The 24,167-nt window shown below is 45.0% G+C and overlaps 1 protein-coding gene across 1 annotated transcript in view; it reads left to right on the top strand.

Moving 5' to 3' along the window:
- The window catches only part of VAT1L (vesicle amine transport 1 like), a 135,862-nt gene that overhangs the window by 58,146 nt on the left and 53,549 nt on the right, over positions 1 to 24,167 (top strand). The window contains exons 4-7 of the mRNA XM_045533320.1: positions 5,005 to 5,147; positions 10,353 to 10,456; positions 12,659 to 12,714; positions 16,926 to 17,120. Of these exons, the coding sequence (XP_045389276.1) occupies positions 5,005 to 5,147; positions 10,353 to 10,456; positions 12,659 to 12,714; positions 16,926 to 17,120 (498 nt within the window). The remainder of the gene's footprint in view (positions 1 to 5,004; positions 5,148 to 10,352; positions 10,457 to 12,658; positions 12,715 to 16,925; positions 17,121 to 24,167) is intronic.

Genomic DNA, 24,167 nt, shown 5'->3' with positions numbered 1-24,167 from the left:
GTGTTGCTAGCCCCAGGGAAGACAGGCGGAGGCTGGTGAGGCTGGTGGAGCGTTCTTACATTCAAAAGCGGGAAGGGAAGGCAACGAAAACCAAGTGCATGCAAATCTCCATTTACTGCAGTTACTGGGAGAATGGATTGCCTTGTTCATTTTATGTTCTGGGCCCAGAGGTAAATTGCAAAGTCCTTTTTATTGAAAGTTCATTCTGGCTTCCACAAATGTTTATTGAGTCCGTGCTGTTTGCTAGGTACGCAAGAGAAATGAGGATAAATGAGATCCTGATCCTTGCACTAACCTTGCAAGGTGGAGAAGGAAGAGTACAGTTTTTCCATAAACGTGTGGGAAAGCACTTTTCTGCTGACATACAGGATGCTGAGTATGATTTACTTTAAAAAAATCATCGAGGATCTTGTAAGGGCCTTCCCTTGCCTAACTGAGTTGATGGAGAACTGAAAGTCAGCACATAGATGCATACTCAATTTGTGTTTTCCACTCATTGATATTTATATAATAATATAAATTATATTATATATGTAATACACTACTTATATTAATTATATTATTACTAATATAATTCTAATTCTATATGACTAATTAAATATATACTAAAATTATTTTTGTATATAATAGTAATTATTCAAATACACAGGTAGAACCAATGCATATATAATACTGATTATACATTCTAATTATACATGATTATGTTATATATACTATACTTATAAATTATTATATATAATATTCATATGTTATATGTCATATAAGAATGTAAATATATAAGTAGCCTGGATTACTTGTATAATCTCATTTTCTTAATCATGTATATCTTTCTCTTTAAAATGGAAACGGTGATGTTCTGCTTAGGTCAGAGCCGGCATATATTAGTTAAATCTATGCCTTATTCCAACTCTACCATACATACTAAAGGACATGAAGGCTGCAAAATGATGGGGGAGTGATGCCTGAATACACTGAACTCCTCTAGTTCCTCATGCATCCATCCCACCAATTTTACCAAACACCTGTTATGCACTGGGCTCTGCATGGGCACTGGGGCAGAGAGCCAGGGAGACACAGTGCCTGTCCTCACGGAGCTCACAGATGGGTCAGGCAGTAGCCAGAGAAGGCTGTGGTGGCCACTGTCTTAGAGAGGGAACCGCAGGTCGATGGGGGCACAGAAGAGTACAACCGACTCTGTCTGTGATGCTGGAAAGGATTCCTGGGGTAGATACCGGACAGGGAGTGGCTCTGATTTGAAGAAGAAAGAGGAATGAAGGGGATGATGAGTGGTGGAAAAGCATGTGAGGAAGCTGGCATGGATGCTGAAATAACATGACCTTACAGGAGCTGATGGCAGAATAGCAGGTGTGCTACTACTGCCGATGGAATAAGACCAAGAAAAATAGGAAGATTAGTCTTAGCAGCGGTGATAGCAGATGTCAAATATTTATTGAGCATTCACTGTTCTAAGCTCTTTGATGCACTGTATCATATAACACCACAACAAACCTATCCTGCATATGGTATTATTATCCAACTATTTGAGTGAACAGAGGCGCCAACATATTGCTCAGCTGGTGAGTGCAGCAGCCAGGAGAGAAGCAGACAAAGCTCATAAGATAAAAGCCACTTGCTACTCTAATGGCCCTGGCCCAGGCTCATTCTGAGAAGGCCACAGATGAGGGCTACACAGTGCCACGCTTGTGGCAGATGTTGACCAGTGGTGGCTCAAGTATTGGAAAAGTGGAGGGACGAGAACAAGGCAGACAGGGTCAGATCAAGGAGGGCTGGGTTTGGGTGATAAACTAAAGGGTGTGCATTTTCTTCTGAACGCTGTAATTGACATTGAGAGTTTTGAAACAAATAGTGAAATCCTCCATGTTGTGTTTGAGAAAAATCACTGTGAACTCAGGAAGACATGTGGAAACAGGCTGGCCAGTTGTCACAATCCAGGGGAGGAAATAGGATGACCCAGACTGGGAAGGGACAGTTACAAGAGATGCTGAGGAGAAAGAAATAATGCAACTGCTGACTAATTGGATGAGGGAGGAAGGTCCAGGGTGGCCCAGATTCCTGGGTTTAGCAATGAGTGAAGGGCGCAGTCCAACCCCCTGCAGCAGGGGATGCTATGGGGCTATGGGGCCGTGAATGCTATGGGGCTGAATTACATCCCCCTGAAATTCATATGTCGAAGTCCTAATCCCCAGTACCTCAGGATGTGACTCTAGTTGGAAATAGAGTCTTTACAGAGATGATCAAGTTAAAGTGAGGTCATTAGATGGGCCCTAATCCACTAGGACTGGTGTCCTTATAAGAAGGGGAAATTTGGACACAGATGGTCATAGAGGGAAGATGATAGGAAGAGACACAGGGAGAAGATGGCCATCTAAAAGCCGGGACAGACCCTTCCCTCACAGCCCTCGGAAGGAACCACCCCTGCCGACTCTTGACTGTGGACTTTGAGCCTTCAGAACCATGAGAAAGGGGTTCTGATGCTTAAGCCACCCTGTCTTGGAATTCAGAAGCCCTAGCAAACTAACACCTGGAGTAACTCAGTTGGAGATGGCCACCAGTTATGTTTCGGATCAGGTGAGTTTGACATGTTGCTTTGGGACAGCCAGGTGGAGACAAAACACCAAAATGGTAGTTAGAGATGAGGGTCCAGGACTCAGCTGGGGACTAGAGATGAACATGTGCTCATCGTTTCTGACACTCTGACACCTAAAGCACAGCATGACTGGGACATAATGGGAATTTGAAAAATAGTTGGATGAATAAATATTGTGTTTGCCTAAGGACAGAGGGCAGGAGGGACTACAAGGATATTGGAACACATTTGAATTTCCCATCTCACTACCGAGAAGATTAGCGCAAGCCCTACTGACATGGAGATATAACTGCGGCATATCTGAGGCCAGTGAATTTTAGAGAATTGTTCTGTTGGTTGCTGATATTTACAGTCACTAGGAAGGATAGTTCCGTCTTTGTTCTGTAAAATCTGGGGGGAACAAATTAAACATCAAAGCTATTCTTATAACAGAAAACCATGGCCTGTCAAGAGTCCTAGATGCATGCCCATGTTCTGAAATGTTGACCTCCGAGTGAGTTTGCCAGCAGCATGGCTATTTTAGGTGGAAATTTTAAAGTCTTCTCAGCTTCAAATGTCAAAATAAGTAGACAGGGTGGCCTAATAGAAAATAGCAATAACTGGGAGCCAGGAGACTTTGAATTCTAGAACTGCCTCTGAAAAAGTGGGTGACTTCAACCTTTCTGGGCCTCCCGTCCCTCGTCTATCAACAGTGGTGGGGAAGTGATATTTGGATGATCTTCCAACTCTGACATTCTCTCAGTGTTGCCTTTAATTGCAACTGGTGATGATATAACATTTCCATGAATTGACCTGTCACCCTGATTTAGTCCGCCAGCGTGAAGGCATGAAAACAGGATGACGGGCAGGAATTAAATATCACAGACGACTTTGGTAGAATAATTTCCCTCCTTAAAAATGGCAGCTGGGACACTGGAAAGAGACAGCGCTTGGTTTTAGAACGCATCTTCCTTACCAGCAAATTGGGTTTTACTGGAAGGTTTCGGAATGCATGTGACCATGGTATTTTGTCCAATGACTTAAATTTCAACCACATTTAAGGAGGATATGGCAAATTATCCACTCCTAACTGCATGTGTGATTTTCCCCGGACCATTTCATATTTACTATTTGTGTTGACCTTTTCTTTCTATGTCTAGACATCTCAGCCCTGAATGTAATAAGCTCCTAGGGGGAAAGATAATTAGGATTTATTGGGCATCTATTTAGTGTCACATTTTGTGCCAGGTCCTTGACCCCTGTTATGTAATACCTCACTTAACACCTCCCTGGAGCAGATGCTGTCAGCCATGCCATAGCTTCTCTGCACTCAACTCAGCCTGCTGAAGGTTGCTCACTATGGGCTTCTGTCTGGCCGTGGGACCAACCATGCTTAGCCCACAAGAACAAGCCGGATGGGCACCATAATTCCTACTGCAGAAGCAACACTCAACCAGTAGCAGATAGAAATTTGCTGGATAAATACACCAGCTTCCTCACCACTTGCTTGGGATAACTTGGAGCATGGAGTTCCCTGGAGAGGTTGAGCTCTGGTTGTCCATGGTGGATATGGTCTTGATGACACATCCTTTATTGGTTGTCTTCTTTGTCTGTCTTATTTTTTTCCTGAGACATGATCTTATTCTGTTGCCTGGACTAGAGTGCAGTGGCATCATCACAGCTCACTGCAACCTCAAACTCCTGTGCTCAAGTGGTCCTCCTGCCTTAGCCTCCCAAGTAGCTGGCATTATAGGCATGTGCCACCATACCTGGCTTAGTTTTTATTATTAGTATTATTTTTGTAGAGGTGTGGTCTTCCTCAGGCTGGTCTCAAATTCCTGGCCTCAAGCAATCCTCTCTCCAAAGTGTTAGGATTACAGGAGAGACCTTCAGGTCAGTATAGGCATAAACCACCACATCTGGCCTTTTTCTGTCTTAATACCATGCTATTTCCTGAAATAATCTTCCAAATAAAGTACTTACATTCAAATTCTTGTCTCTGGATCCTTGTCCAAGCTAAGATCCCTATGGAGTAGGTAGTATTATTGCCAATTTACAGCTCAGAGTGGTTAAATAATAGTTGTTAACTCTTGGTGCTGGGTTTGTCTGACTCCCATTCACTTTTCTCTACACCAGTGGTTCTCAACCAAGGGAGTTTTGTTTCCTGGGGGACATTTTGTAATATCTGGATGCATTTTTGGTTGTCACACTGGGTGCTGATACTAACATCTAGTAGGTAGAGACCAGAGATGCTACTAAACATCTGACAGTGCACAGTTCAGCCCCCCTACAACAATGACTAATCCAACCTGAAAAATCCAATAGCACCAATTGAGAAATCCCGCTCTACCCGCAGCAAGACTGGTTGTTGGTTGGTGGCTCTCATGTGTGACTTGTCTGTTGTCTTTCACTTCCAGGGCCAAGCTGTGGCTCAGTTGTGTTCCACTGTCCCCAACGTGACTGTCTTTGGAACAGCTTCTACTTTCAAGCATGAAGCCATCAAAGACTCCGTGACCCACCTCTTTGACAGAAATGCAGACTATGTGCAAGAAGTAAAAAGGTAAAGTGTTTGCTCCACAGAGCACTGGGTTGGCCCTTGCTCTTCTCTCAATGAATAGCAGCATTCCTGTGAAGGGGGAATAATGATGATGGTAATAGTAGTGATAATAGCAAACATATACTGAGGACTTAGTATTACTAGCTTTGTGCTGAATACTTCACATGTATTAGCTCATTTAATCCTCTTAGCACCCCTATTATTAGCCTGAAGGAACAAAGCAGTTAAGTAACTTGCAAAGCTAATGTATTAAAATCATACTAGCTGCTATTAGACTGTCTTAACACATAGAGGCTTATTGCTCATTCACTCATATGACAGCATAAAGTGGATGTTTGGTGGATGATCTTCCATAAGGACAGTCAGGGACCCAGGCTCTTTCCACCTTGTGGCTCCACCCTCGTCTTGGGTCTTATGGTCCTCTGCTTCTAGCTGGCAGATAGGGAGAGAGCACTGGAGGGTCACAAACGGGAGGTTTTTCTGGGCCAGTCCCAGAAGGAACATCCACTCCGCTCACATTCTAGTGCTCAGGTCCTTGGCCACATCTTACTGAAAGTGAACTGGGAAATGTTGTCAAGCTGTGGCAGGCGTGGCACAGGGAGTAAAGGATGGTCCTTGGGGTCAAAACAGGCATTCTGACTTTGGAGCCCACACTTTTGCTATACAGACAGTGCCTAAAGAGTGAGGCATGAGCCGAACTTCCCCATAGGAAGAAGGGGGCTGGAAGGAAGGGAACGTCATGTGCATATTGGGGCATAGAAATGCCTCAGAGGCTGAGAGAACTGCAAGAAAGCTTAATGGGACTCAAGGCCAGGGATATCTGGTTATCTGCTCTAAGTACAGATATTGGCAAAGGGGCACCTGTGGGGGAAGGGACGGAGGGGCACGAGGTGAGGTTGGGCAGGAGACTGGTGTCAGATGCACATAAAGACCACACACACCAAGCTAGGAAATGTGACCGAGAGCCACCAAAGGACCAAAGTGGTGACGTGATCCGACGTGGGTTTTGAACAATCACCGGTGGCGTGGAGAGAATGGATGGGTGGGGGATTCTGGGGCTGGGAGGTCAGGTGCTGGCGGCTGCAGTCACCTTGGGAATGTTGGTTTATAACCTGGGATCCTGAAGCTGTCGATGGTGGCCGTGTGCATGTCAACACAAGGAATCAGACGGAAAGTCCAGCTCCACCAGGTCGCAAGTGATTTGCGGGCTACTCTCAGAGTCCGCTCCCGCTCACAGCTCCGGGGAAGACGCAGAGACGGCCCAGAGCCATTGTTTTGGCATTTTCACTTTCCAGCACTAAATTGTAAGGTACAAAGAGGCATTACATTGCCTGGATGCATCGTAATAAAGAAATACTTTTCTCCAAATCACAGATTCGGATAGAAAACTGAAAGACAAGTGAATGGGAGAGCTGGTTTTTGAGGTGATAGATTTAGACCAGATTTGGTGAAACTTGTCAAGTTTCTTGGAAAAGAGAGTCTTCTGGTGGTCTGAATTTTCACATTTGCTTTAAAATGTTGAATTAGAGATTTACATATATTTTAAGGTCGTCCCAATAGTTCCAGCAGGAGATGAAAGGAGAACTTTAAAGCTAGCGCTGAGAAGTTCACCCTCTGTTTCTCAGATGCGGGCTCACTTTGAAGGCTCCCACCTGCCCAGTTCCATGGCTCTCAGGTAGCCCTTCCTGCTGTTAATCACGTCTCAACTCACGTCTCTCAGGCTGTGGTCTGGAAAATGAACTACCACTGTTCCTTCAGTTACCTTTTTTTTCACCCCCTTAAGTGCTATTTTTGCAAGCATCCCTTTATTTATTCATGCACCCACCTGCTCAATAATTACGTGCTTAGTGTCCCTGAAGGGCTAGGGGCTGTGCGAGGGTGGGGGATCCAGCCATAGGGACCCTTGAGAGTCACTGTCCTCACAGAGCTTAGAGTCTAATTGGAGGAGAAGAGACAAAAATAAAACTATAATGAGAATTCACTGATTCACACTTTTGATATATGCTCTGGTGGTGACATGGAAGGTGCTAGTGAACATTTGCCTATGGGGAAATCAGAAACATCATGAATCACAGAGTGGGATTTTGAGAGTTGGGGGATGAGAAGTTGGCCAGGGGAAGAGCATTTCTAACTAGGGAGAATGCCACGTGCTAAGGTTCTGGGTCAGGAACAGCTTGGTAAATTCAAGAATCTGAAAGGAGAGCAGGGCAGCTGGAAGTGGTAGGATGTGGGGAGTGGGAAGAGAAAGGCATCAGGAGATGGCAGCTCTTCTGAAAAGGCCCATGACCAAGGGAGCTCCTGCCAGCCCCTTTCCCGGGCAGCCACCCCCTCCCCTCATCTCCTCACTGTCCTGGACCTGCCCCCTTTGCCCCTGAGCCGATGATTTCTGCTGATGTCAGAAGAGTAGATGACAACAGCATCTGACAGCCCCCCTCACCACCACCTGCCTGCAGTGGGACTTCCAACAGTTATTGTGGTTTGAAATAGAGACCCTGGGATTAGACTAAAAATGATGGGAAAGCCACAAATATATTCATACTACCTTCTGTCCCAGCCATCCCACCCTCAGGAAATAATCCAGAGGAAGAGAAAATCTGTAGGTACAAAGCTGCCTATTGCAGAGCCAAGCTCTGCTTCTGTCTCATTGTAAGGGCTCAGCAGGTGTCGACGGGGTGAATTATAGCATTGTCTGTAACAGTGGAAATTCAGAACCAGCCTCCATGATCCACAGAAGGGAAACAGTTCAGTAGATCGTGCTACACCCACATGCTTGAGTATTGTGCAGCCCCTAAAAAATAATGAGAATTATGACAACTCTGTCACAAAATGAAAAAAATGCCCATGGTAGCATATTGAGTGAAAAAAGCAGAATGCCAAATTCCATCTACACTGTGATCACAGTTTTGTACAAATTCTCAGTGCATAGAGACATCAAGTGAAAGGAAAGGGAAAATATCCGCCCGCTAACATGCAACAGGAGTGGAATGTGGAGTGATTTCTCTTTGTTTTTCGATCACAGATATTGTCACGCTATTATGTGTACAATGAACTAGAAAAAAAAATAAGGTAAAATTTCTTGATATGAAAACTCTTTTATAAAGCAGTCAATCGGTAATCCTCTTCTAAACACATTCTCAGCCTTGAGCCAGGTGTTGTACAGAGAATAGAGAAAAAAATATTTGTGATCCAGACTTAACCTTTGTATCAGTGACCGTCTCTCTGTTTGGGAGGAGAGAGATGACTACGAGGGAAACCAAGCAAAAGAACTAGAAACCTTGAGTCGTGTGCACCTCACTGCCAGGGCTTTAGAAGCAGAGAAAAGAGGAAGATCAGAGAGAGCATGTCAAATGGACAGCCCCCAGGTGGCATTTGAAGAGTGAGAATGATTTCTGTAATAAAGCGAAGTGGAAGAGAGTCCCAGACAAGGGAAGCTTGGCCAGAGCGAGGCAGAAAACAGCAGCCACGCTTTGGTCTCCTGCCACCCTGCTAAGAGTTCCATTAGACCATTTTACATGCATCTCAGACAATCCCGCAAGGCAAAATTTCCTCATTGTATAGATAACGAAATTGAGACTTAGGACCAGATTTGGGCTCAGAGGTGTGTGATTTTGTGAACTTTCTGTTCTGCAAAATTCTGCTTTGTTTATTAAATACTGAAAGCGGAAAACAGAATGGTGGGGTGGGTGCCGCCATAAAGTTGAAAAATTGTTACATTAAACCACTGGAAATCGCGGACCATCCAAATAATCGATGCCTGCAAGTGGACCACAAAGATGCAAGGGTGAGCGAGATGAGCACGTCCCTGGGACCCGAAGTGTTCAAACTAGTAGAGCCGGTTGAATGGGCAATTGCAAGACAGTGGGGTTAGCACCAGGTAGGGGAGTACAGGGCACTGGGGGGCACAGGTGAACAATGTCTCAATGGAAGCCCAAAGAATATGCACGAGCTACTTTCAGGCCATGCAAATTTTATGAGATAGATATTGTCCTTATTTTTCAGAGGTGGCAGGCAAGGTGCAGCTTGGTTACGTAAGTGTCACATAGACACACGTGGCAGGACTCAACCCCAGATGGTTCTGGTTGCAGAGTTCGTCATCTTTCTAGCACTCACACACACTCTCCCAAAGGCAGTGGGGTTGGCGTGCCCCTGGGCCAGGGAGGAAGCCAGGCTGCTGTGTCAAAGCCCTCTGTGAGAAGCCTACTGTGTGCCAGGCACTCTGAAGCAGTCTCATGCAGTGGCAGTTAAAACTGTGGCACAGATGAATTCTCAGAGAAAAGAGGATTCAGAAAGAGAAACTGAGTGAAGGGCCAAGGATCCAGTGGAAATCCAAGTCGCAGTGAAGGGGAACACAGGTCTTGGAAAGGTCAAAGGGTGTCTCTCCCGGTACCGGGTCTGCCGGAACCTACCACCACTCAAGAGAAGTCCCTCCCTGTCCCGTGTGAGTGGGGAGAAGAGAGACAGCATTCACAGTCAAGGGACCAGGGGCTGGGGACACAGAAAGGACAGACACAAATGTCTTAGATCAGCAACTCCAAAATATCTTGCTGCCGAATGTGGCCTGGAGACTCCCCAGAGCTGGGGCTATTTGTGTTGGCTTTTTAAATCCGCAGAGATTTATGTCAGCACATAGGAACCGCTGCACTGGGCCTCCGCCCCCACCCTCTGTGCTTTGTGTAATTATTATACGTACCTATGTGGGCAGGGTGGACACCCCCTGAAATTGGGGAAGGGGAATGAGGATGGTCCTTGTGCCTCTGCAGGTGACTGTCATGATTATCTCACTAAAAGGACTGCAGTGGGGCTTTTCAATGTGAGCATGACCGAGGGAGGGCTAGTGCCACAGTTGCTGATGGAACCTGGGACATCTTAAATAGACCCAACTGAGTCCGATTCAGTAGGACCCATTCGAGGGGCTTGCAGTGATGGAATGGGGATGGAGCACTTTTCAATCGTGAAGCTCTTACCTGAAGGAACATGTTCACTTGTCCACTAAGCAAATTCTTAGCAGCCTCCAGCTCTGGGAAATTCTTTTAGTTGGACCCAGGAGGAAACTCTACCACCTGGGCTCCTGCCCTATTTCTTGCTGCTCCTGGAGCTCTCCCTGTCCCTACTTCTTGGTAGTCAAACAATATGGCACAGAAAGGAAATGGGTCAATAGTTTGGCTCCTGACAGATGACAGGGTTTTGCTTTGTGTTCTCCTCGTGTAGAATCTCTGCTGAAGGTGTGGACATCGTTTTGGATTGCCTCTGTGGCGACAACACCGGAAAAGGTCTCAGTCTTCTCAAACCCCTGGGAACCTACATTTTATATGGTGAGTGCTCAACGATGGCAGGGACAGGGTTAGTGGCAGGGAATGTTGCATGGGCACCTTCAGACAGAGGCTCTAAAAAGTGAAATGTGTCACTATGTTGGGGAAGTGGGTTTGGGGGTGTTAAATTTTTTTATGTTTTCTGAAATATTTCTATTGCTGTGAGTTGTCAAATAGCAGGTGTGCCTACTGCTCTATATCTTGTCATTTCAAATGGGATCCAACAAGGCCCAGCCAATGTGGTGACTAATATGAGTAGAACCATTGAAGGACTTGACCCAGGGGAGGTGGCACAGGTGGAAAATATTAACAGCTTCAAAGGAAGTTCAAAAAATGAAGGCACAAAAGGACCCACGGTAGGGTGGGGAAGAGTGGCTGGGATGTGGGGGTTTTAAGGGAGGTTCTATTAGAGATGAACTTGCAAAGTACAGACTAAGCCTCTCCCTCCCCTAAACTACTCCTGAACGTCCCAGTCAGGACAGGAGCTCTGGATGGATGGTGCCCATGTCTGGTCCCACCTGCTTCTACACCCACTTCTATACTCCTAGTTGTGGGGAAGATTTATGAAAACAACTGGAAACAGTTTTCTTCCCACAAAATGAGGCTACAGAGCCTCCCTTCCTGCTCCTTTTTCTTCTCTTCTGTTGTAGGCATGCGAAATAATTTAAACATTAGTCTCCACAAATTGAAATAGACACATACAAAGCCCAGATATCATATTCCAAAGCCAAATTATATTGGGGTTATCTGATGTTGGAGATATTTGGTACCCCCTGTCCCCTGTTGGTACAATACAAAATTGGGTCTTAACTCTGGGTAAATCAGAAAAAAAATAATAACACTTGCCATTAGCTGAGGAGCTTATAGAAGCAATATTTGAGGGGTATAAATATTCGAGCATCTTTTTGTGGTCATCAGATCATTATAACAGAAGGAGAGTTGAACTCACCAGAGGTGGGTAAACATTCCATTGCTGGAGTGTTCCAGCAATTCCAGTCATGGCTACATATTTACTTGGAAATGGATACATAATTTATTATTATTATTGATGAAAGAAACTACAAGAATCCATTCACATTATAAGGATGTCGGATATGACTAATATGTGAGTCAAATGCAGATGGACAATTCATTCATCGTTACTTACCATTTACCAGGAGTTTCTATTTTTGCCCCAGTCCCATGATGTCATTTTGTTGAAATTCAACTTGATCATCTCACAAGTATCTAATTCATCACATTGATTACTTGGTTACAAAGCTATGAAAGCCTGATACTGCCATACCTAGTGGTACTTGCCCCGTATGAACAGAAGCAGTGATTAACTAACTGGCTACCAGTTTACCTTGGCCAAATAACTAAGATTAAAATATGCATGGTTATTTCATTAAATAACAGTTATCTGAGAACAACTTACTCCCAAATCTTTGGGGACAAGGCAAGAAAGTCATTGAAAAGGCACCAGTATGGTACCTGAATGTTCCCAATGCTATTAAGAGCTCTCTCACTCGCCCCTTCCACCCAAAAGCCACAAGCAGTCTCTTCTCTCTATGTGAGCATCTTAGGGAATCTTTCCCACCTCCGCCTCCCACCTGCCCTCTGAATGCTGCTTGTTCCAAAGGGCATAGCATGGTTTCTTACATCATTTGTCTCAACTAGTTTTCACCTTTCTGCCCAGACCTCTTTGGAGCAGACACATCAGTGACACCATTTCCTTGGATTCTGAACCTATTTTTGTCCTCACCTGCCACCTTCTATATTCTAACTCTGTTCCACCTCTCCCGCCAGTTAAGTACCCAACCCATGTCAGAGCCCCAAGCTCCTCACTTGCTGGGGAATCAAATTCAGAATCATAAAGTAGGTTCACTAAGGAGTTCACTTCTCAGTCTCAAAGAACAAAACCAAGAAGACATTTCAGCAACTCATTTCATTTAAATGTTGGTCCATATCATACTTTTAAGCCCAGTTTTCCAAAGTAATGAAATAGTCACCATGAGAAATGTCACTTTCTCTTTGAGCCCAGGGACACCTAGCTAAAAATACCTTGATGTCCCACTGCCATATCCTTCATTTTTCCCAGGCTTAATTAAATTAGTTTTCAAGTCCTTGCCAGTTCTGGACCAAACCACTGCCATTTTTTTCAAGTGTAACAAGAGATGTTGATTTTCGGTAGCATGGCTTGATCTGGGAATCTTCCATTTGCAGGCTCATCCAACATGGTAACTGGAGAGACCAAGAGCTTCTTTAGCTTTGCAAAATCAGTAAGTATCCGTGCATGACCAATGTACTGGGGTGGGGTGCTTGGATTTGCATGTCGTGAGACCCTCTGTCACAAGACGTTGACCTAATCTTTTTTATCCTTCATTTGCATCACTCATTGTCAATAAAGCCCACCTTCCTGCCCTGCTCACTGCATGTGGGCAGGACCAGGACTTTGGGCTACTTCTGTCTAAACAAAGCAGGGAGGTAGGAGTGTCAGCAAAACTCAAGAGAGCTTCATTTTCCTTTCAACAGAGATTGCTTAGTGTTGGTGTTTTTGATCATCAATCAAAAATGAACTTGGCCTTAGTAATATTTATCTGCTCCGTAGAGAGCCCGGCCTTTCAGTGTGGCCACTTTCTGACCAGGTCCCTGGGGGGACTTGAGACTTCTCTATGTCCCATCCCACTGAGTGGGAGCTATGAATGGGGGGCCTACAACTTTAACAAGCTCCTGGGGTGATTTTTAGACACAGGCAAGTTTGTGAACCACTGTGTTAGGTGATCAGGCTCTGAATGTGGTTGCTACTTGTCTGCCATTGAGAAGCCACATCCCTGGGTGTTTACCCCACTGCAAAGCGAGTCACATCTTTACTCCTAGAGCTGTCCTTGCTAGAAGTAAACTAATATGGGCTTGAGCTTTGATTTTTACCCCACCCACCCCAACAGGAGATTGCTGCTTCTCAAAAGTGCCTGTTGCTCTCCCCTCTACTCTTGGCCTCCTTTGAAGGTGGTTCAGCATTGATTGATCTGCCAGCTTGACAAGCATTTTCCAAGCACCTGCTATTTGTGGCACTGTGCCAGGCCCTGGATGTCACAGGGAATGAGATAGGTGCATTTTTTTTAAGCTTTTGTTTTTGTTTTGAGACAGTCCACTTTGTTTTGCTGGCTAGAGTGCCGTGGCATCACCCTAGCTCACAGCAACCTCAAACTCCTGGGTTCAGGCAATCCTCCTGCCTCAGCCTCCCAAGTAGCTGGGACTATAGGTGCACATCATCACACCTGGCTATTTTTTTCTATTTTTAGTTGCCCAGCTAATTAAGATAGGTGCATTTTTTGACCCTTGTGGCCCTTGTATTCTAATGAGCCAGAGAAACCCAAAGTAAGGAAGACATATTAATAACGTGGTTGTAAATAGCTATTGAACCTCTGAAGTGGATAAAAACGGGGTGCTAAAATAGAGAACAGTGGAATGGGGTAGAGGCATCTAGAATAGGGTGGTCAGGGAAAACCACGGTGAGGGGTTAGAATTCATTCTGAGTATTCATCTGCCCCTGAAGTGCCAATACCGGCTGCTTGAAACTTCACCTCCAAACATTGCCTGATTCTGAATGGATCACACTCCCTGCACTTGTGAGAGTCAAATCAAAGGGACTCTCTTTGCATTTGAGCTTTACGGTCTGGGTCAAGGATCATCTCAACCGCAGAGTCTACAGAGGAGTAAGAATGGAGTCTAACGAAAGATGCTGTCTGGAGTGTTTCCCCTGAAGACGAGCTTTGTGCCATCACAGCTGTCCCGCGCTGTGGCTGTCATTAAGGCGATGCTGGCAGACTGCTGTGGGTAACCACACTGATCCCAAATTATGTACAATTGTATTATAAAAGGTGTTTTCCCTTCCTCCCCCTCAATGCACAATCCCAACACATAGTGTTAGCGAAGTAATTGCAGCGAAGTCCATGCTCAGTGAAGGCATTCGTAAAACACAGCCAGGGTGGCGATTGAGAGTCTCTGCCCCAAACAGGGGTGCCCGTTACCAGAACGTTTTGTAGCTGGGGGTCGAGAGGGAAGATGTTCCCTTTCAGAGGCCCGGTCAAAAACTAGTTGGTCGGTTAGAAGAAAATTGAAGAAAGGGCATGTCGAGAAATGGAATGATGACTGATCTGGAAGGTTCCAGAAAACAATTTTTTTTCAGTGCATTCAAAAAAGGCTTAGAAATTAAAGGCATATTGGAATTGTACATAGATTTTTCACTCAGCTGTCTTAATTATGTTTCATCTTAAAGTTGCTGCAGAGCTTGTGCTTCACTCTTTGTCAAACATGCCGTCGGCTTTCGTGCTGCAGTGATGATGATACTAACAGGAAGTTAACATTTAGGGAGCAGTCTGACTCCAAATCAGAGCTCTTCTTCGCTAAATCAAAAACATTCCTTTCAAATTAAGATGATACTAAAAATGGCTTATGTTGATAGAGCACCTTGTACATGACAGACACTGTTTTAAGCACTTTTTATACATAAACACATTTACTCCTCACAATCCCCTCCCCATGAGGTGCAGTGAGGCAACTGAGCACAGAGAGGTTAAGTGACTTGCCTAAAGTCACACAGCTAGTAAGTTACACAGGTGGGCTTCAAAACTAGGCATTCAGCTCTAGAACTCTCTCAACTACACAACTGTGCAGCAATTGTAGATTCAGCAAGCATTCATTCCAGAAACACACATTGAGGCATTGCAGATACATTGGGAATCAAGTTATTAATTATTTTTCTACTTTTGTTTTGTGCCAAGAAGCCCATGGTCAAATGCATGGCTGTTCTTGAGCCAGCCCCCAGACCCTCACCAAATGTAATTTAGAAAAGAATTTTGTGTATGAACTTCATGTTGTTTTCAACTTGTCTTTCCCACACTTATTTTCCTAAACATGAGTTTCCCGACTTAAAAAAATAAAATCAAAATCTTTTACTTTGGGAAGCCTTTTCAATTCTTTTTGGAAAGAGACAGGATATATATAAGCACATCAATAACATAAACATGATCAATGTTCCTAAGTGCTCATCACGTTCCTCTTGGCATTCTATATTGAACTGAGATCAAACAGTTTACCTCTTAGAACCCTTCAGGCATTGGAAGTTTGAATTTCTAATCTACAACCAGCACCAAAGGAAAAGCAATTAAATCAGAACAAAGCAGTTGCATAACCAGTTCTACAAGTTGCTAATGGATTATTTACTTATTTTATTGTCTGAAGGTAGAGGATGAGAGGCTAGAAAAGAGATGATCACCCAGGGCTTCTCAACCTTAGTGCTATTGATAACTGGGGCTGGATAATTCTTTGTTTTGGAAACTGTCCCAAGCGTTGTAGGATTTTTAGCAGCATCCCTGGTTTATACCCACCAGATGCCAGTAGGGGCACTGCCCTCCTTCGGTCATCTCAATCAAAAATATCCCCAAACATTACCAAATGTCCTCTGGGTGGCAAAACTGCCCCCAGTTGAGAACCACTGATTCAGTCCCAACACTTTGGCTTCATCACTCCTTGATGCTGTTCCTTCCTCCTAAATTACCCTTCCTTTCTCTTCTTTGTCTGTTGGATCCCTGCTCACCTCTCTGGGCTTAGCCTAGTCATAATCTACCCCATCCCCGGGAAAGCTGCTCCTGTGGTCAGAGTGGTCACCTCCGCTGTGCCCCCACCACACCTTGGAAACATCTCTGCCATCCTAACCCTTCACCAACCCATCCCCACCACTTAAGTGTATACCAAACACTCTATACTTAATTCTCCCAGAACACATCAGAGGTCATATCCTGCCATGGGGGTCAGTTGAGAAAAGTGAAGCCCAGAGAACACTAGGGAGTACATGGTAGAGCCAGGATTCAACTACAGAGCTGATGATGCTAACCGTGTTGCAACTGCATGTGACCTTTTAGTAGTTGGTTTTGGGATCTCTCCCCTACCTAGACCCTGCGCTTCTCATAAGCATCACTGTCTGTTGTTTCCTGCACACTTGCAGCAGTGCCTGGTGAAATAGATGCTTAAAAAAACACACCACCAAGACCTGGCATGGTGGCTCATGCCTGTAATCCTAGCACGCAGGGAGCCCAATGTGGGAAGATCGCTTGAGCTTAGGAGTTCAAGACCAGCCTGAGCAAGAGTGAGACCCCATCTTTATCAAAAGTAGTAAAAATTAGCCAGGTGTTGGGGCACATGCCTGTAGTCTCAGCTACTCAGGAGGCTGAGGCAGAAGGTTGCTTGAGTCCAGGAGTTTGAGGTTGCTGTGAGCTAGGCTGCCACCATAGCACTCTAGCCCAGGCAACAGAGTGAGACCCTGTCTCAAAAAAAAAAAAAAAAAAATGCCACCAAGAGCTACCCCTTGGCCAGCTGGAATCTGCTCAGCTGTGGCCCCACACTCCCCTGGACAGCTGACAATGCTGGCAATGCTGCAAACACGGCCCCCTGTTGGGTCCCTCTAACCCGGCACCTTCTCTCCTTGCAGTGGTGGCAGGTGGAGAAAGTGAACCCCATCAAGCTGTACGAAGAGAACAAAGTCATCGCGGGGTTTTCCCTTTTAAATCTGCTCTTCAAACAGGGCCGGGCGGGCCTCATTCGGGGAGTGGTGGACAAACTCCTAGGGCTCTACAACCAGAAGAAGATCAAGCCGGTGGTGGACTCCTTGTGGGCTCTGGAGGAGGTAAGAACGGGGCTCAGTAAATCACCTCCTCTTTCTAATCCAGGCAGGTTTGGGCAGCCAAATACAATCCTTTACTAATTGCTTTTTTTCCCCCCTGATTTGTTTGTTTTAAATGAGGGTCCTAAAAGTCATTTTCCCATAGTATAGTACTTTGGATGTAAGAAATACTTTAAGTTCCTTAGTGGTTCTCAAACCATGTGCCTCACTGTGCCATTTGTGCTAGGAACCCTTCCCAGGGAGGCCACCAAGTTTTGATGGATGTGTACAATCCACTGTCTTGGAGAGTGTGGACATTGTTGCGGCATCATATATATTGCTGCCTTGGGAGTGTATACGAGATCCCAAAATGGCTCAGAGCTAAAATGATTTGTGTGCTAAGCCTGATACTTTGAGCCCCTGTGAGGTACCGACTATCGTTATGGGCTTTGGAATGATTGCCGAATTGTTGGGTCTAGTGTTGGATTGAATCTTTTTGTTAATTAATCTGCCGAAAATCATAGTATTTGAAAGCATTCCTTGATCCTGAAAAAATTAAGAACCCCGAATGTAGCCTTAAAGCATGAGCTGGTTGTACTGGTTCATAGGAGACTTGCTAGGAGGAGTCAAGGTCTAGAAAATCCTTCAGGACAAAGGAAGGTTTGGGCATGTGGGAAGTCAGCTGTGGCAGCTACTGGTGAGGGGAAATAGAGAGATCTGTGGCCTGGGTTTCAACAGGCATTTCATGAAAAAAAATTTCTAAGTCAGAATTTTGTAACCTTGGTGTCGGGTAGCAATAAAGCCCTCATTTTAAAATATGTGGAAAAGTTTTTTTGTTTGCTTGTCTTGTGTTTTGCATGAGTGAGATGCCTTATGGTATGAGTACTTTTTTGTGCTTTTGGGAGTCACAGACAACTTTAAAAAATCTAACAAGCACTAGGCTCTATGGAACAGATAGTGGGGTATGCTTCTGGCAAGAGGGCTGTTGCTATTTGCCTAATGGACTAAGTTGGCCCAAATCCAATGGTTTCTCTAAAAACAGAAATACTCCCCAAAAAGACTCATTCGGGGCATCACTGTATAATCAAATACAACTGGTCCCAGATCTGTGGACAAGGAATGTGTCTATATATGTCACTCTAATACCACAGTGTCATGGATGGTCTTAAAACCCCAACTACCAAAAAAGCATACACATTACAGAAATTCCTAAATCAACCAAAAACATAAAGAGAAAATAAACAGCACATTCCAGGGAAGGATAACGTCATGAACATTTTGGTTTGCTTCCTTCCAGCCTTTTTTCTATTGCAGATGTTCACTGTAACTCAATTTATTGCTAAATCAAATCTGATGATCATCATCCTGCATGCTATCTGCTGGGTCATTGCTAACAAGGCTAGCCTGTCATGGTAATTTTCTTGAAAACATTTGTAATGAGTTAAGACATCCATATGGTATTCAGCATGGCATCTCAGTGGAACAGGGCAGGGTTAGACTACATGGTTCCTGGGTTCTCAAGGGTCAAGAAGGAGAGGAAACTGAAAACAGTCAAGACCAGGGTTAAGAGAGGACCTTTTCCATGGGGCAGAGAAGGAGACTTATGCTTGAACTCAGTGCCCAAAGGGATCCAACAAATCGGTAGCATTTCAGCAAGGATTGAAATCCAAGAGATGTCCAGTGTGTTCTTGTTCTAGCACATGAAATTATTCCTTAGTCACAATGGTAACTGAATCACCAAGTATTTATTGAACAACTACCATGTGCTCAGTACTGTGTAGATGCTGGAGATAAAATGGTGAACAGATGGCAAGACCCCCAGACTTCATGTAGCTTACATGTTTAGAGCAGAGGGAAGGGACAGAAAATACTGACGTCAAAAAAGATAAGCAGGGCAATTTCCAATTGTGGCAAGTTCATGGAAGGTGATAAATTAGGGTATATGTTGGTGAGTAAGTGGAGGCAGGAGACTTAGTTTCCACAGAGCAGTGTTTCCCAACCTCTTTTTCATGGTTGTCCCCCTAAGGAGTTTCTTTAGACATTATTTTGCCTAATTAACACCCCCATGAAATTTGATATCATATATGTGTATGTGTCTATATGTATGTGTGTGTATATATTTATGTGCTGAATGTATATCTGTGCTTTTATGCATTAAATGAGTAATATTGAGGATTGCTCAAGGCCAGGAGTTTGAGACCAGCCTGGGCAATATAGCAAGACCCTGTCTATATAAAAAAATATATTAAGAACTTAGCCTGGCACATACCTGTAGTCCCAGCTGTTCAAGAGTCTGAGGCAGGAGGATCGCTTGAGTCCAGGAGATCGAGGCTTCAGTGAGCTATGATGATGCCATTGCACTCCAGCCTGGGCAACAGAGCAAGAAGACCCTGTCACCAGCTATTGTTTTTTTAAAAAAAGTAATTTTTTTATTCTTCCAAAAGCCAATTTTCATCCCTTTGGGGTGATACCGTGCTCATTGAGAATCCATGCTATACAGTGACTTTAAAGAAGGAAGGTTTCTCTGAGTAGGTGTCATTTGAGTTGGGACATGAAGGAGGCAAAAAACTGAAAACAAAGAACATTCAGAGACACCCTCAAAAACAAAGGGATGAGGAAAGATCTTGGTGAATTCCAGGGATGGGTTGCTGTGAGCCAAGGAGGGAATGGTGCAAGGAGAGTCTGAATAGGTCGGCAAAGGCCAGATGGAAATCTGAATTTTACTCCAAGTACCATGGAGGGCTGCTATAGGGTCGGAGTCAGGAAGTGCCACATCCTGGCCCCCAGGGCGTTGTCCACTACAGAAGAAGCTGAAATTGCTGTTCAGGGCCGTGGGCAGCTACAGAAGTCTGATATTCAAGGAAGATCTGAATCCAGCTAAGGAAGGGGAAAGGCACACTAAATTATAGATCAGGAGATCTCATAGCGGGGAAGCTCAGCCCTCGTTAGGGAGGCGCAGATAGTGCATAAAAGGCAGCAGGACAAATTCCCAACCTTCTTGCATGCTGGAGTTGTCAGGACTGGCTCAAGGACTGAGTCTACTGAGGATGCCATGCAAAGGGACCCAGGTACCCACCGGAGGTGGGAAAGCCAGGGCTGGCAGCTTGCTTGACTGAGGCATGGGTCATGTGCAAGCAAGTCTGGACTTTACCTTGAAAACGCTTCCCGAGTCCACACGCTTCCTTCCATCTCCACGCCCGGTGCTGTTGTCGAAGCCGGTCTCCCTCCTGCCTGGCCCCTCGCTTCCGTCTCGCCCCTGTCCAGGGCAATCTGCCCAGCGGCTGGAGCAGACTTAGCAACACCTAAGCCAGATTATGTTCCCCCCTTGCTCAAAATCCTCCTCTGGCTTCCTCCTGTACCTGACGTGCCGTCCAAATGCCTTGCCGAGGGCTACAAGGCCCTGCCCGCTCTGACCCCTGCCCATCTCATCAGCCTCACTCTGTCCACCTGACATCCTCCATCCCAGCTTCAGCTGAGCGCATGTTCCTGGTCCGGGAGCCCTCCCCCGCCCCCAGCCTTCCCGGCCTTTAGCCTCTGAGCCTGTTGCTTCTTTTATGCTGAACACTCCTCCTCCCGATTTTTGCCAGTCTCCTTCCTTCTCATCACTCATGTCTCAGCTTCAATATGACCTATGCCGAGAGGCCTTCCCCAAGCCCCTCTTGAAAGCAACGTCCTGAGCAGCCACCGCTGCCCGTCATCTCTCTCCGCTTACCCTCTTTGATACCCTCCGTCGTACCTCTCACTGGTTGCAATGATCTTGTTCTTTTGTCAACATGATTAGACTCTTGCCTCCCTTCCCTAGAACATAACCCCTGCGTGAGGAAAGACTAGGCTGTGTCGTTTCAGACCCCCATGCCTGGCACAGGGGAGGTGTCGATACACACATATTACCTGAGTGAATTAACAAATCCACCAGCATACAGAGATGTGACTAGTTGGATACGTTCTATGCTTAACAATAAATATTTGTTGAATGAATAAATGAATGAATGAACAAGCTGTATTTAAAGAAGATATTAATTTAAGACAGGGTATCTCAAAAAAAAGGGGGGTGGTGTTCTCAACCTGGGCGTGAATGACATTTGAGACTGAATAATTCTTTGTCGTGGGGGGCTGCCCCATGCATTGTAGGATGGTTCACAGCACCCCTGGCCTCTGCCCATTAGATATGAATAGCACCTCCCTTACCATCAGCCGTGGCAATAAACAATGTCTCCAGATGTTGTAAAATATCCCCTGGGTGGGACAAGGGTGAGGGACAAAAATCACCCCTAATTGAGAACCGCTGCTTTCAAAGAAGCCATGATGGATGGTTAATACAGTCACCAGCAAGAAAAAGGAGTTTTAGGTCCCTATAGCAGGCTCGTCTTCCACAGAGAGGAGGTAGACGGCTGCTGCCTGTTTGCCAACAAAAGCATCCACAGCCAGTCAGCAGTAACACCCACCCACTTTCTGAGAGTTTTCTGAAATATTTACAGACATCTGTTTAGAGCTGCAGTTGGACCAAATTTGGCTATTTATCAAGCCCACGCAGCTTCTCTGGGCTTGGAGAGAGGGAAGCATGCTTATTACTGGCAAACCTCAGAAGGGGGATGTAATGATTTTTCCCCTCCCCTTTGGTAAACAATTGCACAAAATTGCTTTTCAGGCCAGCTCTATAACTTCATCTATGGACTCTAAAGCCAATAGGGACTAAAAGAAAATTTTCTTGGGCTCTCTGAGCCCTCAAACTAGAAGATTTAATAATATCAGAGATGATTAAGGTTTCTTTTTCGCCATCTGTCTCTGACTTTATTGTCAGAGATTTAATTTAATACACAAAGCAGAGTGGGTCTACTGCAGCCTCAGGTTTGCTTCCAGACACAAATTGTGCAGCCGTACATTAAGTTGGGGGAAAAGTTAACCTCTCCAAATAATTCAGAGGTGCGAAAGGGCTGAAAACATACTTGCATTTGTCAACCAAGCCGCAGTAACATTGTTGAGCACCTACTATGTGCTTATACTATTTTAGATTATAAAGTCAGCAGCAGTCATAGACAACATTTTTCCTGCCCTTGAATTTAGGATTTAGTTTCTGAGACAAAATAACTTAGTATTCAATCGTGGGGTATTGGTTTCAACTGCAACTAGGTTTGAAAATGAGAGAGAACAAGGTTAATTAAGAATGAATGTTCAGAGATAGTTTCAAGAATGAGGTGGGGCTTGGTTGAGACTAGAAGGGCAGAAATTATTTGGATGATGTTGGAGTTACAAAAAAAAAAAAAAAAAACAATAAATATTACAAGCTGGAGGGATACTGTGAGCAAAAATCCCTGAAGTGGGAATGAGTGTGGGGTAGGTGAGGTAGAAAGAGAAGTTGGGGCTAAACAAAGCAGAGGTTGCTGGCTGAGGGGGAAAGGAATTAAGGTTGGTTTGGTCCATGGGGTCAAATCACGAATACCTGTGCTGCCAGGCTGAGGTGTCTGAGCTGACATACTGGGTAAAGAGGGGATTGCTCTTAGAGAACGCGGCTGAGAAGCACGGCAGCATCGCATCCTCTCAGTTCCCTGAGGCTCACCCTGGCCCCAAGTATAACCCCTACAAAGAGACACACCTGCATATAGCTACGCCCTCTGATTAAAATTGCCTCCTCCCTCTACCACTTCAGAGGACACAGACAGCTGCATGCAGATCTCAATAATTTCTAAAATCTTCTGTTAAGACATTATCTGTTTGAGCACCTGTGATTCTAGGAAGCCCAGCAAAAAATAGACACTATCTGTAGTATCTTACATTATTTACATCAAAGTCAATGACAACCCCCTCCAGTACTGTACCACATGTGGCTATTTCAATTTAAATTAGGTAAAGTTAGGACACATTAAACGTTTAGTTTCTCAGTTGCACTAGCCACATTTCAAGTCCTCAGTCCAGCATAGTTATAGAAGAACGTTCCTATCATTGCGGAAAGTTCTGTTGGAGCTGGTCTATGAGATGATGTCATCCTCTGTTTGAAGGTAGGAAAATAAAACTGTGTCTCCTGCAGCAATCTGGCATAACCTTTTAATAAGTTGTGTTCGGTGTGCTCTTCCTTGTGTATCTCTCTTTGCCTCGGCTCAGGGAACGCACTGCCCAAATGCAATTGTTTATTTCATGTAAGTGTCCCTAGTCTCTCAACTGCGTGTCTCCTGCACTTTTAGCTCCATGTTAATTGTTGTGGTTTAATTAGATTTGCATCTCTCATCCTGAGCCATCACAAAAGCAAACAGAGATAGATTTATTTAAAAGAAAAAAAGTGAAGGAAAAAATGTGATGCTGAACTTGATAGGGACACCTTTATCTGTCCCAGGACAAGAGGGTGACTTGATAAAAGGAAGATTAAATCTCTCAGCAATAGGAAGGGTGGAATGACCTGAGAGACAAAGCTGTTGGGGGGTGTTATTGTCAGTCTTAAAGAAGCTACAGGCTTCAACTCTAACACCAGCCTAGGGGGTTAAGAGAGGATGAATGACGCCAACCATCTGAAACAGATGCCCCAACGCAAACCAGGAGGCAAAGACCCAAGGAGAAGCCATGGAAAGCCCAACTTCAGTGTAGCAGGTGGCAATGAGCGGGCGTGGACATTCTTGAGAGATTTAGAAGCTCTTTCTGTGGCGCTGAGCACAGTGTGTGGAGAGTATGTAAAAGCATCACCCCAAAGCAGGAAGAGTGTGTTGTGTCATGTGCACACTGGTTTGGAGGATGGACTGGGGACGGCTGGTCTAGCCAGGAGGCCATGGCAATTTGGGGGGTGTGAATAGATCAGCCCCCCCACTAGAGTGGGGTCGTGGAACAGGAGAGAATAAGCAAAGTTGAGTCATTAGAAAGAAAAAAAGTGAGAAAGAAAGGACAGAGAAGAAGCAAGAGTCAGAGATGAGCAAGGGTCTTCTAACCCAGGAGACCAGAAACAAGGAGGCTGGCAGTGCTGTTTCAGTTTGCAGGATGGAAGCCGATGTGAAAAAATTGATGAGCTGAGATGTGAGTTTGGTTTAAAGCGATGGTAGAACATTTAGGCAGAGATGTTCACAGGCAAGTCAGACCCACCACCACATG

Source organism: Lemur catta, chromosome 20, assembly GCF_020740605.2.
Source record: "Lemur catta isolate mLemCat1 chromosome 20, mLemCat1.pri, whole genome shotgun sequence".
Classification (NCBI taxonomy): domain Eukaryota; kingdom Metazoa; phylum Chordata; class Mammalia; order Primates; family Lemuridae; genus Lemur; species Lemur catta.
The sequence above is the reverse complement of the archived record's forward strand: the minus strand, read 5'-3'. Positions and strand labels throughout refer to the sequence as shown.